This window comes from Netta rufina (genome assembly GCF_964035555.1).
Source record: "Netta rufina genome assembly, chromosome: 1".
Classification (NCBI taxonomy): Eukaryota; Metazoa; Chordata; class Aves; order Anseriformes; family Anatidae; genus Netta; species Netta rufina.
In genome coordinates this window covers 163,551,130-163,566,572 of record NC_140123.1, presented here as the reverse complement: position 1 = coordinate 163,566,572, position 15,443 = coordinate 163,551,130, and the positions used below count along the sequence as shown (strand labels likewise).

Genomic DNA, 15,443 nt, shown 5'->3' with positions numbered 1-15,443 from the left:
GCTCATGCTCCCAGTAATACTCTGGATCAGAAGAAGAAGAAAAATACAAATGGACAGAAACTAGAAAGGATGGCACAAAAAGAAAACTAAAATAGTTTCATTATGAGCAGTAAAGGTAAAGAGCTTATCTCCTGTGGATTGTAACTTTAGAAGTTTATATAGAAACATAATCGACAACCTACCTGGGTTGTTCCCTCAGCAGTTCGCTTGTTTGCCGAAGTATCTGTTGGTGGCCTGCTTGTCTGGTTTTCTGAGGGGTCAAGAAATTGTTCATTTGCAGTATCTAATCAGTACTGAATACTGCTATCCACTATACAAATTGGGAGGCAACATTTGAAGTTGTTTGATACTAAACATTCACTATGTGGTACATTTAATATTTTTCAGCCCTGAGTGTCAACTGCAAGTATTCAAGCTTAATTACTACTATTATTTTCAGAGGGAATAGAAGTTACAAAAAAGCAAAATGGCACTTTTCAGCATAGAAGTAATATTCATTCCCTTCCTTGAAAGTCTGACACCGTATTCCAAATATTTAGTGAACAATTCCCTTGGTTATCTGAGGATAAAACATAGTTCCAGCCTCTCTTGCCTCTGTATGTAAACAGACAAGATATTAAACTGAGAACAAAAAAAAAAAGTTACTCAACATTTTTATGTGAAAACTGACTAAACAATGGATGGTTAGATTGCAAAATATGTAACTGAGGTAAGCTGTGCAGGGAGAGAGCGTTCTTCCTAGCTCAACCAAACACACATCTATACGAGCAACTTAAGCAGAAATTGCTTGAATATTTGAAGTAACCATTTAAATCCAAATTCTCCCTTCTCGCTCCCTTTCATTTTAACCAGAGCTTAGCAGTAACAGTGTTGGCCCAAAGCAGTGTTTCAGTTCTGGTGAGAAAACCACTGGGGGATCCACCAAGGCTCTGCAAACTGCAGAAAACAAGACAAATTTCTGGGCACATAGAGCCTTCTGTTGGTCACTGTCCCTGATCTGTGCCATGCAATCCTTTTTAGGTTGTATTATATATCATTATACTAGTTTTACAGATAAAAACTAAATACAAAGTGTATAGCTGTCATGTTGATGGAAGACAGATTTTGACACAGGTATTTTAGAGATGGAAAAATTAAATTATTTCTGATGTCAAGCTCTGCTTGAGTTAATCCTAACATCATACTGTGCCAATTAGAAACTCTTGGCTATGATTCCAACTCACTCAGGACCACTTAGAAAATCTTGAGGACCACTCAGAAAAAGATGTCAAGGTATGTAAAATCAGAAGTACAGAGAATCACAATGGCATGGCAAAAGATGGAAGGGAAAGCATTTAAAATAGCTCATCTAAATACCATCTTTGGACTTTCATTGTGCTCAGAGACTTTGTTTTATAGACAATAAATGTACTTCTTTGGAATTAGATTAATATTCAGTTGTGTCTTTTCCCCACTGTGTTTACTTTTAAGTGTTGTAAAAATTAAGTCAATTAATATACTTTCTTTTCTGTATGTCTTTGCTTAGGAAAGGCAAACAGATTATTTTGTGAGACTGTATTAAAAAACATGAATATCAAGCTGTTAATAATAGAATGGAAATTTCTGATTTCATGCTAGAAATAATGTAAAACAAGTTCTAAATAAAACCAAGTTTACAGAGCCACACTGTTTACTCCTAACAAGAGATGATTTTCAACAATGGCTGCAACATTTGTGACAGATGATTTTGATCTTGACAATTTCAACAGAAAGACCACTCAGAAGACACATCTCAGTGAAATACACTAACAAAATTTCCAAAGGACTAGATGTTTTTGTTTCCCTTTGACAACCATTTTCCTTTCCCAGTGCCAATAGTCAAGCATAACTTACCAGCTCTGGGCGCTGTAATGGTGGGAGGTTCAACAGGAGCTGTATTACTAAATGCAGAGAGGGGAATCTTCATCTGTAAGGGAGTTCGACTGCTGGTAGAATTATAAAGTCCTGAAGTACCCACTGTGGGCAAAGAAGTTCTTGTGGTCTGTGCACCAGGATGTGCAGTTGAAACAGCCTGTACTGCCAAAGTTGTCCCTATAGATCCAGCACTGGCTGGAGAGGTCCTCTGAACACTGGGACTGGGCACAGATGGGCTGTTATTTGGTTTAGTTGTGTTAGTTGATGCCAAAGACACTGTAGTTTTGGTAAGGCCACCAACTGTAGATGCGCTTTGTACAGATATAAATTCAACGCTGCCTGACTGCTGGTTATTGACCAAAGTTCCTGTGTGGCCTTGAAGAAGCTGAGGCTGGGATGACACTGCAACAGGTACATGCAAGATTACGGGCAAAGACTGCAATGAGACAGACATTTGCTGAGTGCTGCCACTGGGCACTTGGCTTGTGCCCACAACTGCAGCTGTGTTAGCTGTGGAAAGAACTGTTGTTGTCAAAGGGCTGGAGGTCACTGGAGTCTGAGGCTTAGGATGTCCACTGCCAGGTATTTGAGGAGCAACGAAAGTGGAAGCTGGTACTACACATACACACGCACCAAAAAAAAAAAAAAAAAAAAAAAGAAAAAAAAGAAAAAAAAAATAATTAAGTATTTGAACCAAGTGGGAAGTTTCACTCCAACATAACAGATGCAAAGGTTTGGAATATGATTAACTTTTTGCAAAGAAAGGCTATATATAAACTCCTTTTCTGTTGTACTGTTGAATTGTGGTATTAAATGGCCTAGTTAGTCAATACTGTATTTCAGTTTGAAAAACTATATACAAATGACAAAAAATACAAACAACTATGACATAAAGGCTGAGAAAAGCTCTGAGATTTAAATGATAAACACATATGAACCATGGCACTTCAAACATGTGTTACAGAAATGGTAGAACAACTGGTCCTTCAGAAAACATGAGAAAAGAAAAAGCTAAATCAGTTGACTAACTTGCTTTGTACAGATAGGACATGATAACCAAAATGTTCTACTGAAATCACGGATTAATGTGCCAAAAAGGATGTTTGCTTTTATGCAACAGAATCTCAGGATTAAATCTGAAGATTGGGAGCATTACACACTACACATAGCCATTATAGTCCCACTATGAGATGGTTCTGTTGGAAAAAAAATCAATATTCAATATTAAGCAGTTTTCAAAACTGAAGATACAGTGTCTACATGATGGTAATTAATGGTGATTTTGATTCTACGTTCCCTACAAAATTCTAATACAGGAATTCCATTTGTCAATATGATTCCCTTAAGAACTCAGGCTTGTGACTTCCCTTAGTTCCCCACTCAACTTTTGTAACCAACAGTCAGAGGGGATGATAATCTGCGAGTAAAAAAACGGCCTGGGAGCCATGTATATTACTTCTCAGCAGTGGAGAGGCTGCACATCTTCCTGTCTTAGCCAGGCATGCATTCTGTTGAAGCTTCTCATTTACTCATACGTTCTGGTTGGCCAAGCAAATGCATTTTTTGCCTTGCCTGGTAATCACACTATACAGATGTAAGCACAAAATAAATGCCCTCCAAAGGAGGGCAACAAAGATGTTAGAAGGACTGAAAGGCATGCCTTATGAGGCATGAAGACACCTGGGTGGTCTTGTCTGGAGATGAGAAAGCTAAGAGGTGACCTCATTGTTCTTTACAACTTCCTGAGGAGAAGTGGACAGGGAAGTGTTGGTCTCTTCTCCCTGGTAATAGATGACAGGATGCGCAGGAATGCCATAAATGTGCACCAGGAGAGGTTTAGACTAGATAGATGGAAAGATTTCTTTACTGTGAGGGTGGTCAAATGCTACAACAGGCTTCCTAGAAAGGTGATTGATGCTCCATGCCAGTGTTCAAGAGCCACTTGGAAAATGCCCTCAATAACGTGGAAGACCTAGTCCCTTCAAACTGAACCATTCTATTCTATTCTATTCTAAAATTGGGAATGTGTTATGGAACTTAGAGTAGTGCTTTTTGATGCCAGGGGAAAAAAAAAGTCATAGGAAACAGTTTTACACTGTTCAGTTAATTAACAGGAAGCAATAAAACTTTTAAGAAGCGTATTTATAAAGTCTGTAGGCAGTTTCTCACCTGTACTTAGAGAGGCTTGAAACGTCGTTGTTGTGCTCACTCCTACACTCCTCTTCGACTCCAACATCTGCCTCACTGTGCCAGCATTTCTATAGAAAGAAGCTTCAGTTAGCATTTCTCAATCCACCACCATCAGATATAATGATACACAGTGCAATGATGGGGGGAAAAATATTTTACAACTGCTCTTTTCATTAATATTTTCTAAACCTATTTATTTTCTGCCCCCTATGCAATTAACTTTGGATAGTCCCCGAATAAAAAACAAAAACCCTCTCAAAAACAAAGCCCCACAGAATATTTAATTTCAAATTTTCAAATGCTTCACTGAGTCTGCCTTCTGCCAACAGAATTTTTGTTTCCTTGAAGTTAGACTTCCATTTTAATCTATTATTTCTAACTGCTAAAACAACCCCCAGTTTACCTAGGAACGGATTCAATTCTGTCCATTTGTGAATTCTGTGAAAGAAAGTGGAATTTTCCAGTTGAACAGCAAAATGAAGGAAAAGGGAGAACACTTTAATTAAAAACAAAACAAAACATGAACGATCTTCCTTTACATGAGGTATTACAAGTGTCCTATTCTACATTTTACCATGGTCACAGCGACTTGCTTTGCTTACCGGTATGTTGTATTGGTTGTGCTCACAGTGTCACTTGCTGCTTTCACTGGAGACAGAGGTGGGTTTGGTGGGTTCTACCAAAACCAAAACAAAACAAAAACACACAACTGAGTAAGCTTGCAAACTCATGGTTTAATTGTTTCATATTAATTCCTTTCTGTATGAGGTACAAATTTGCTGGAGCCAAAATCGGGCAGGAACTTGACAGGATTTACAAGTCGCCCAAAGCCTATTTGGACCTACCCATCTCCTTTTCTACATCCTCCCTCTTTGTAAGTCTCTCGTCTTCAGGTTTTTATAGCACAAGAACCAAAATTTCTTTCTGGATTTTTATGGACTTTTAGCTTCCATTTCTTCATGATAAATAACCCAAAATATTTATTCTAGGCACAGATAAATACTTCTGTTTGTATTCATTCCTCTCTTCTCCTCTGTCCCCAATACCTGGGATTCACTCTGTACTCTTCATATTGAAGTAAATTACATTTACTTATACATAATTTAAAGAACTTTCACACTAACAGTGTATAAGGGACATTCTGTGCAAGTGAGAATTACATAACAGGTGTTAAAGACCCTTTTCTTTCATACCACTTTGTTTTACCCAAGTAAGATAAACTTATTTCTGAACACCACTGAACCCAGTCACATCTTTCTATGTATAAAATTCCTTTATTATTCTATACAAAGCTTAGGCTAGCTCAGAAAAGCAAATACAACGAATGCAGTTCTTACTTCCTGTCTTTTCTTCAAGTCCTCCTTGGCTGCACCAAACCGCTTTGTCAATCTAGCAACCTTAGCCTAAATGGGAAGAAGAAGAAGAAAAACAAGGAAATCCATAAACATCCTCCCCAAGAACCTGTAAAGAAATTACACAAACCAAAGATATACATCTAAGAAATCAATACAAAAATACTGTTGCATCAGGGGAAATTTTTCTTTCCAAGAAATACAGAGCTACCACATGATTTCAAATCAGCAGATAGACACGTGTGTATCACAATCACACCTTACACAAGAATTTTCATTGCTATTCACAACTGCACAAACATAACCCATCTATTTGCTTTTGTTTTTTTCTCTCGTCCCCACTTCTCTCTGTGAGTCAAAATGGCTTCCATAGCAACAACTACAGGAAACTTAATACTAAATGCTGAAGATCTTACTTTTTAAATTTGACTCTAGAATCCAATTCAATACACAACCACTCACCTGTAGTTCAGTAAGCACAGTTTTATGCCTCTTGTTACATTCTATTTTCTCTATTCTCATTTTCAAGTCTGCCAGAGTCTTGTCAAATACAGCACACTGTAAAGCAGCAAGTTTTTCTTCTAACAGTCTCTGGATAACCTGCCAAATTATTAATTAAAAAATATATGTATTAATATAATCTCAAAATTCAGAAGGATGTCTACAAAAATATCCTTGACTCAAAAAGAATCTTGCCACAAAAAGAACAATGACAATGGCTGCACTTTATCAATCAAAGTTATTATAGTCACCAGTAAGCACAGCTAAGCAAGGTTTCTACATCTATTTTGGCAAATAAACATGCCCTTTCTCTGCCATTAAATCAAGAAATTAATTAATTTAATTTAAATATATATGGTTTTATTACTGATAAAAAGAACACTAACAGAAAATATTATCATAGTGTTGTGTTTACATAGGTTAGTTTTTCCTCTTTCTTTTCTACTCTTTAAAGGGACAATGGCATTCAAAGAATGGAAACTAAAGATGTTCAGCAAAACTTTTCTTTTTGATATGCACTTTCCCCTAAGCAGAAATGGCCTATATAGCTTTTGTTGCAGAAGCTAAATATGGAAGAGACTGATTTCTACAAAGTTTACTTATTACTTTTATTATTTCTCTCCCACTCTTAAATCATGACTATTGCAGCGTAAAAATCTTCCTTAGGAAAAAGAAATAAACAAGCAACGAAAGTGGTTAAGTTTTCTGGATCCTACATCAGCAAAGCTACGATACACATTAGCATAGCCTGGATTCTACATTAGCAAAGCTACAATAGTATTAGCTAGTTAACTAATGGAGTAAGTGCACAATATTTTTCTTCAAGAACATAGGTTTCTTCACACACCAATGGTGCAGTCAAATAGACAAGTAATAGCTCTACAGAAGTCTGCAAAACATTATGTTGATTACACTTTTATTTGGAGAGAGACCTTCCTTAAAGTTGGGTACAAAAAGCACAACATATAAACCTGCATCACACTAAAATGTCTCCTTCACTGAGGTTATTTTGGTCTCCATCTACAGTCACACGAAGCTTAAAGAGTTTAAATGCTTAACACATTCCAAATAAATGTATAACTTCTGCAGCACAGTTTCCAAATGATATTTGGTTTCTTCTTAAAAGCAGAGTTACGCAGAATTTTATAAATTAAACCACCATTGTTATTTGAATTATGTACAATTTTAAACAAAAAAAAAAGAGAAAGTGTGTGGTGAGGGGGAGCAAGGACTGTGTGGGAAAAGACAGTTATTTCTAAAATGCTAAGACTAGAGACAGATATGGTATGGCCATCTTCATTCTGCACCTCCACTGTACCTTCTGTAATTTTTGGTCAACATCTCTTCTGGCTGTAATTTTTACTTGGAGTTCTGCTTCATAATCTTCTTCTCCCACATACCGACGACGTTTAGAATGTACACTGTCCATATCCTCAGATTTCGAACGCTTTCTCCTGGACACTTCACCTGAAACAATTAGATAAAACTGCTGGTGAGGAACCTTAAAAACACAAAACAAAGAAATAGGTATCTGCAGAATAACATGGTTATTATGAAGTTTCATTTTTTCCTAGTGTAAGCATTTTTCATTCTAAAGCAGTAACAATGCCTTCAGGAAAACAATGTATTTGACGACATTGAAACAGAACAACAGTCCCTTTGATCTCCATACACTGCTGCTGAGTTCTGCTTTGTGATTCACCAAACCACACCCTCAAATTGAAGATCACTCTACGCCACCACCATTCCCTTCTCACTTGCCTCCACTTCCTCCTGCTCCTACCAGCACCATCCTATAATGCAACATGGCTTCTGAAAAGCAAAACACAACCATCTTCTAAAAAAGTTATCCTTTTCTCAGTAACCGCTTCGCCAAGTAAAACTTCTCCTTTGTTCTGCCTGTATCAGCACAGAGCTCTTTCCTACCTTTCATTAATTTTTAACCTGCACCACCAACCCGACTGAGAAAATAGTCAAAACGTTGTGAACATTTTATTATTATTATTATTTTTACTATTTGAACAAGATGGAAAGTAAAAATCTGATGAAAGAAGGGTCCCCAAAAATATTAAGTTTAAATTTAACATTATAGATGTTATTTTCATTGCAGTGATGAAGTATATAGAAGAACCAAAGAGAGACCTCATTTTCTCTTCCAGCTCCTGGCACAGTATCCTCTTAGTGACATGCATAAAAATGACATGCCTAGGTAAATTATCAGTAAGGGAAGCTATAGAGCATACTGTGGGCATGTGCCCAGCATCCAAACACCATAACCTCCAAACCCACAAACCCTTCACCTCAAACCTGAGGGCAAATCAGAAAGACAAAATTAGTAGTAGATAAAGAAGATTCACTGAAACTGAAAAAGCACAAGAAACAGCTGCTTTTCATTCTTATTTTTTCTTTACTTTTATTATGTATGCTATGTGAGTTATATTTCTAACTTTACAGAAGCAGTGGCAGATGAAGATGAATTTCTTGCCTACGGGTGGTGCAAACAGTGGGACAGTTATGTCACCAAGCCAAAGTAGCTATGTCAGTATGTCAGGGAATGGAACATCAGAGATAATTAGGAAGAGATAGACTAGATAAACTGTAAGATCTTGCAGCTTCAAGAACTAGAACCACCAGCTATATCAAAGGATGTACAGGCAGAATGTGAGCTTATTTAGTTGTGAAATAGAGACTTCCATGACGACGAAGGCTGGAAGCACCAGCACAGTGGCTCCCACTCTGCCTGCAGGTGCATAGAACAACAGGATTGGTTCACCACTGTCATGGCAGATGGCTGGAAGCTGTGCCCAGTGGAACACCTCAATTGCCTAAGCAAAAAATGAAGCATGCAGGGATGGAGTTAAAAAAGGCAAAGGCCACCTTGAGCTGAGTTTGGTGAGAGACATAAAGAGCAACAAAATTGGCTTCATCTGCCTGGCAACCTTCTATGATGAGATGATTGGTTTGGTGGGTGAAGGGATGCTGTTTATCTTGTTTTTTAGTACTGTTTTTGGTACCCAAAACATCCTAAGAGAAAACGACTGAGTATGACCTGGAAAAATGGACAGCAAGAAACTGGTTCAGCTGCTGGGCTCCAAAAGTTGTGATTGGCAGCACAAAGTCCCATTTAAGGCCAGTCACTAGTAACATAACCTGGGGGTAAATACTGGGACCAGAATTTGCATCTTCATCCATGACTGATGTGACAGTATAGAGGGCACCCTCAGAAATTTGCAGAAGATACAAATCTGAAAGGAATGGTTGCTACACTATATAGTTATGCTGTCAGACTGATTTTGACAAGCTGGAGAAATAGGTAAACAGGAACTTCATGAAGGTCACAAAAGAAAATGCAAAGCCCTACAGTTGAATATGAGTAGGCCTGGGTACCAGTCTAGGCTGGGAACTAACTGGCTAGGAAGCAGCTTTGCAGAAAATGTCCTGGTAGTCCGCATGCACAGGCATCCCTTCCAACCTCAATGATTCTGTGTTTCCTAATACGTGCCATCAGTGAAGCATAATAGTTTTAACATTACATACTTCTCTCTGTGTGTTTGTCATCATCTTTGTGGGCGTCTTCACTGTCTTTGTCCTCTTCCTTACTCTTTCGTTCCTCCTCCACCTCTTCTATAAACACAGGAGAAAAACACGCATTATTTATGTTGACCCATCGAAAGTTGCATATAGAGTCCTATCTTGACTAGTGAGCTTAGAACATTTATTTTTTTTAAACACAACAACAATCCAGGGGAGAGAGAAGTACGGCACAGGGAAGCGTTTAGAGATTAAAAAAAAAAAAAAAAAAAAGAATAACGATAACTTCAGAGCAAAATTTTGAACTACTGTACAACACAGATCCAAGTCTGGATTTGCTAAGCTTCAAAATCAATACAGTGCCTCAAAGTTACCTCTGAAAGTTACATTTAGGAAGAAAGTGTAAAAATGCAGTAAGAAAACACTAAGATGTTTATTTCCATTTGAAAAATTTGTCTGTAATCTTTATAGTAGAAAAGGCCAAAATTCTTTTTTCTTAGCAAGTATTAATTTTCATTTACTTCTTTCCTAGTAAAAAGCATCACAGTTTAAATCTACTCATTTAAAACCTACAATTGAGGAAGTTCTTTAAACAAAAACAACCATGCCTCATATCCACACGGCTTAAAAGGAAACACTAACACCTCCTGAAAGCTGCACAAAGTGACAAATTTCCATCAACTTTTATGCACATTCCATGAAATTTTACTGTATTTCACAGAAACAGTATTGCTGCTTCCTGTGCTTGCGAGATAGGAAAATAAAATATATGCTAAAATTTATTCAGAATATAACAGAATAAGTCAACACTGGTATGTAACACTCAATCTCTACATTGCTGTAATAAAAAAAATAAAATAGAAATTGAAGAAGAGTCTAAACATGATTTTTTAGAGGAAGTTGCAGTTGCACAGATATACTGATGCTCTCTTAACACTGTTATTTCTACTATGAAGACTATTTCAATGATTTAAAATAAAATTACAAAATAAATCAGCAAAAGGAGTCAAAAAAGCAAACTGAAATTACAAAAATGTTTTTTTCATTTAATTAACCTATGCAAGAAATCATGGAGATTGAAATCACACAAATTCCTCAAAATCAACTTGACTTTTTTTTTTTTTTTTTTTTAATGTAACGAAACATCATAGTGCCAAATGCCAATTTTAAAAGACCTACAAGATAAGCTTCATGGTTCTAAAGGAGGCTCCTGAAGTTCAAGAGTTCTTTTTCCAGAAGTTGCAGATTTTAATATGCAACTGAAAGATGTAAACACTTCACAGAAAGATACACATACGTAAGGTGTCTTTAACATAACATGTTACAAGCTTCAAAGCTGTGGTGTTTTGTTTTTCACTTCTGCATGGAGACCAATGCTATTACAGAAAACCAAGTAATTTGGAAATATTGTTATCATTTTATTTCTCAGTCTTCCTAGTTAGCCACATTATTTGCTGTAGATGTGAACAAAAATGTTTTTTGGTTTTTTTTCTTCTTTTTTTTTTTCCTACATTTTCCTGTTGATGAATGGCTGAAAATACCTTTTAATAGCTTTTACAGCTGCAACCATTCAAATCTGCTTAGTAACTGACTGAATGCATATTTGGATGTCAGCTCTGCCAATATACATAAATGGAAATAAAAATAATGAATAAGCTTAAGCTTAGGGAAATACAAAGTATCTGCAAATATTCTGCACTGCACAGTAATACTCCCACTATGCCATCATCCTGTAACCACAACATTCTCCTTATAGACTGGCTGCAGCTCATGCACTCAGACAATAGCCACAAGAAAGCACAAAACCTAGCCCTCATAATGCTCAATCAAACCCTACACAAAAGTTTTTACACAACAGAAATGCTGTTTTATATGATATTCTATCTATTAAATGCAACAGACTTCTACCAATGTGATATGTTTTTGTGAAACAGTATTTATCATGTTCATGTCTAAAATCAATTTTGCTGCTACTCATTTGGACACCTTGTGCATCACATTACTTTTTTGCTCCCTGGTCTAAGTTTAGTCCCTTCATCAGACTATTTTTTTTTCAGTAGATTTCATTCAAAAGAATTGCACTAGAAAGAGATTTGAAGTCCTCTGTTTTGGTATCAGAGTATTTCTAATGGCTTTACAAATAATTACATTTCAGTTTCCTATGTATTTGTCTTACAAAACAGCAATTCGTGTATTCTCTAGGACAAGGTAAATACCCATTACTCCCACATTTCCACAAATGGCCCATCTCTTGCTTTCAATGGATACTTTCTCTATATGAAGGTACTTGTGAATTACCAGAACACATACAGTTTTTGAACAGGATCTGAAAAGTTACCTGGACATAACTTTATTGTTGTTGTTGTTATTAATTATTATTATTTTATAACCAACATGTCTAAATTGTATGTCTGAAGTACATATTTATTGAATTTAACACTTCTCTATGCCACCTTTCAGATTTTTAACTTTTTATTTATGAACTCCAGAGAGGTCAGAACTGTACTGCTGGGGATGTAGCAGGTTTGTGGATAAGTCCCTATGGAAGCTCATCAACTCAGGGGGAATGCAATAGGGTACCACCAGCAGTCTTTCAACTGTGGGACGTACTTCACATTCACGCAGTGCTGAGAAGATGACTTATCTATGTACCTTCAGTACACTGCAGAGCTTAACACAATATTCATTTCTGACAACTGCCAGAGATCAGACCTTAAAAAAAATAACAAGGCAACAGACTACTCAGTACTAGTTACTCAAATGATTGTTTATTCTAGAGAAGATGCTCTACAGAATGATGTCCCATGGAATTATGTTCCATTTTGCTGTTTGAAATAAAAAGGTCTCTTCCAAGAGCTTGCTGTCATACCACCTCTATCTCGTTCGAACTTACAGGGCTATGACCTGTAAGGGAATCCTGGGGAGCAGCCTCACTGAAAAGGGCCTGGGGGGCCCAGTGAGCAAGCTGAACATGAGCCAGCAGTGCACTGCTGCAGCAACGAAGGCAAGCTGGATTCTGGGCTGACTCTGCAGGGGCATTAATAGCACGGATGGAAACGTGATCATCCTGTTCTACTCAGTGCTTGTCAGGCTGCATATGGAGTGCTGTACCCTGTTCTAGGCCCACAATTCAAAGTGATGCAGTCAGACCAGAGAGGATCCAAAGGGCTGGAAAAGCTGCCTCGTGAGGAAAGACTCAACATGTTATGTCTTTTCACCCTGGAGAAAACTCAGATGGATCTCATCATGATATTCAAGTACTCAGAGAGAGCAGTGTCTCTCTCTTCACATAGAGCCATGTGGAGCAGGCAAAGGACAATGGGTACAAGTTGCACAGGGAGAGATTTTGCCTTGGTGTAAGAAAATATATATCTTTTTTTACAGTAAGAACAATCCCCCACTGGAACAACCTCACCAGGGATGTGGTGGAATTCCCATCCCTGGAGGTTTTCAGGATGCAATTGGACAGAGTTATTTAGGGGCACCTGGGCTCCCTTCTCCCACAGAAGGTTGCTGATCTTTTGAGGTCCCTTCCAACCTGGGCCATTCTATCATTCCATGAAGAGTTTCTCTCATGAAGCCTTGAAACTGGGAAATTAACTATGAATGTTTTCTTCTACAATGCAAAGGAAAGACCTGATAGCCATATGAAGTTTGTAGGTTACCTAGTGTAACACCTGTGAATTTGTGGAAACATGCTACTCAAGAGGCAGTAGCAGAGAACCCTGATTTAAAACGATTGCTAACATGGGGGATAATTAGGCAGAAGTCTGCTGACTTTATCTATTTGGCATCACGTATAGTGCTGTGTCAACACAACAGCTTTTCTGCAGGAAGCACCACGTCTGAAGTTTTTTTTGTCACTCTTATATCCATTGTAGAAACTGGGATTTCTTTGTCTAGCAGCTCTAGATCTGCTAAGGATGCCTAGCTCATATTGCTACTGCTAGGACACTGATGTTATCTTAAATGCATTCAGTGTATTTTACAGGTATTTGTTTCTCAAAATGTGGTGTTAAGTGAACATTAATTGATGCTTGATTACAGATATTTAAAATATTTATATTGATCTTGATGTTTTCTATTCTGTATTTTTCTAGCACCCAAAACCAAGCATAGCATCACTCTGCATGTACACAGAAGTCTTCCAGAGTAATACATTAGTCAGACTTCAATCTTGAGCTAGGAAGAATATCAAGCTCCTTATAAAGCATTTTCACTTTAATTTACAAGGTCTGTCTGATATATATATATAATAAATACTGCCCAATGCTTAGAATTTGTGCAGTGCTTTTTCTAAACAGAAGTAGAGCTGTATATACAACACTAAAGGAGGGATTATGCACCTGAGTAGGTTTCCAAGTTACTGGAAGTTTCAGTATCCACAAAATCCACATCACTGTGACACATCTTTCAGGTTCAAGTCCAAGCGAAGATACTGTCAATAGCCTCTTCCAGTTCCTTTTATACAGTCTCAATGTTTTCAGACATTTTAAAATGTTTTACATGTTTTGGGAGTCCTCTCAGTGTTATTTTAATTAATATGAACGATGAGTACAAGGACAATTGTTGATCTGGAAAGTAGCAGATTAATGTATTTTCAAAGAAACCATCATGATCTAGACAGGCTGGAGAAATGGACCACCAAATGCTTTATGATATCCAGCAAGTACAAATACAAAGTTCAGCACCTGGGAAGGGAGAATCTTTGCAAGGACACGAGGGGTGACTGCCATGTGTCTGGAGAACACCTCTGCACTGAGGACTTGCACAGGCAGCAAGCCACACGTGAGCTGGCAGCGTGCCCTGGCAGCAAAGGAGACTAACAGCATCCCAGGCTGTATTTACAGGAAAAATAGCCAGGACATCATAGAAAGTAGCTACTGTCCTCTACTTGGCACTTGCTACATTGCTCTCCGCCGGAGACATGCAAGCACAAAGATATTCCAAGTGATAGAAGATAAAACTTTTCCAATTAGTAGACTGACACTGGAACAGGTTGCTTGGAGAGGTCATCCAGTGTTCACCAGTAGTAACTTTTAAGACCTACCTGGACCAAGTCCTGAACAGCCTGATCTAATCTCACAACTGACCCTACTTTAAGCAGGAGAATTAACTAAATACCTATTGAGGTCCTTCCCAACGTAAACTATGCTCTTATTTGGTCACTCCTCCTCCTCCTACCTATCACAAAGTACACAAACAATCTATCAAGTGATTCCAACACAAACCACAATATTCTCTTTATTTTTTAATTGCCATATTTGTAGTTGGAAAAAAATCTGTAAAGGACTTCAAGATCCCAACTGATAAATCCAACATCCCTGAACCAGTCCTCCGAAGTCCATCAGACAGGGGTATGCCCCATTTCTGGTGTGCAAAATCCCATGGATCAAAGGTGCAGGAGTTGTGTCTTTGTCACATTAAGTAAGACTCTTGTACCATATATTCAGCTCACAGCTGCAGGTACTACAGACCTCCTAAATCTTTTATTGGATGAACAAATCATGTCCTCTTAAGCTTTCCAATATGAAGTACATTTCCTAAATGCTGAAACATCATTGCACCAGATCTCTGAAAGCCTCACATTAATCCCTTTTAGAATTAAAACCAGAACTGGAAATATCGAAAAAAAGTGGTTTCATTAGTGCCATCCAAGTATAACTTATTTTCTTTTTACATTCAAGAATTTTGAGAGCTATCTGTGTTATACTACAGGAACAAAAGTTCATGTTTACTTGTTTATCTGCCACTCACACACTCTGAAGTTCTCTTAAACGCTACTTTCTAGAAGATGAGCTGTATTCTTTCAAATGCTAACCACACCGTTTATTCTTAGCAGGTTGTACTTGGGTGTGCTGCTTGACTTCAGACTCTTACCAAAGACCAGTAATAAGTGAGCTCTCTTTCAAAATAGCCCTGAAGGGCACAAAACAGCACTGCTGCAGAGAAGCCTCAAGTCAAGGTGTCTAGAAT

The 15,443-nt window shown here is 37.6% G+C and overlaps 1 protein-coding gene across 6 annotated transcripts in view; it reads right to left on the bottom strand.

The window, feature by feature from the left end:
* Positions 1-15,443, bottom strand: part of ATF7IP (activating transcription factor 7 interacting protein) — a 106,197-nt gene that overhangs the window by 31,689 nt on the left and 59,065 nt on the right. For all 6 annotated transcript variants that reach the window (XM_084300492.1, XM_084300493.1, XM_084300488.1 and 3 more), the window contains exons 3-10: positions 9,474-9,560; positions 7,255-7,403; positions 5,898-6,035; positions 5,421-5,486; positions 4,686-4,759; positions 4,063-4,151; positions 1,873-2,508; positions 183-250 (exon numbers count right to left, since the gene is read on the bottom strand). In XM_084300492.1, the coding sequence (XP_084156618.1) occupies positions 183-250; positions 1,873-2,508; positions 4,063-4,151; positions 4,686-4,759; positions 5,421-5,486; positions 5,898-6,035; positions 7,255-7,403; positions 9,474-9,560 (1,307 nt within the window). The remainder of the gene's footprint in view (positions 1-182; positions 251-1,872; positions 2,509-4,062; positions 4,152-4,685; positions 4,760-5,420; positions 5,487-5,897; positions 6,036-7,254; positions 7,404-9,473; positions 9,561-15,443) is intronic.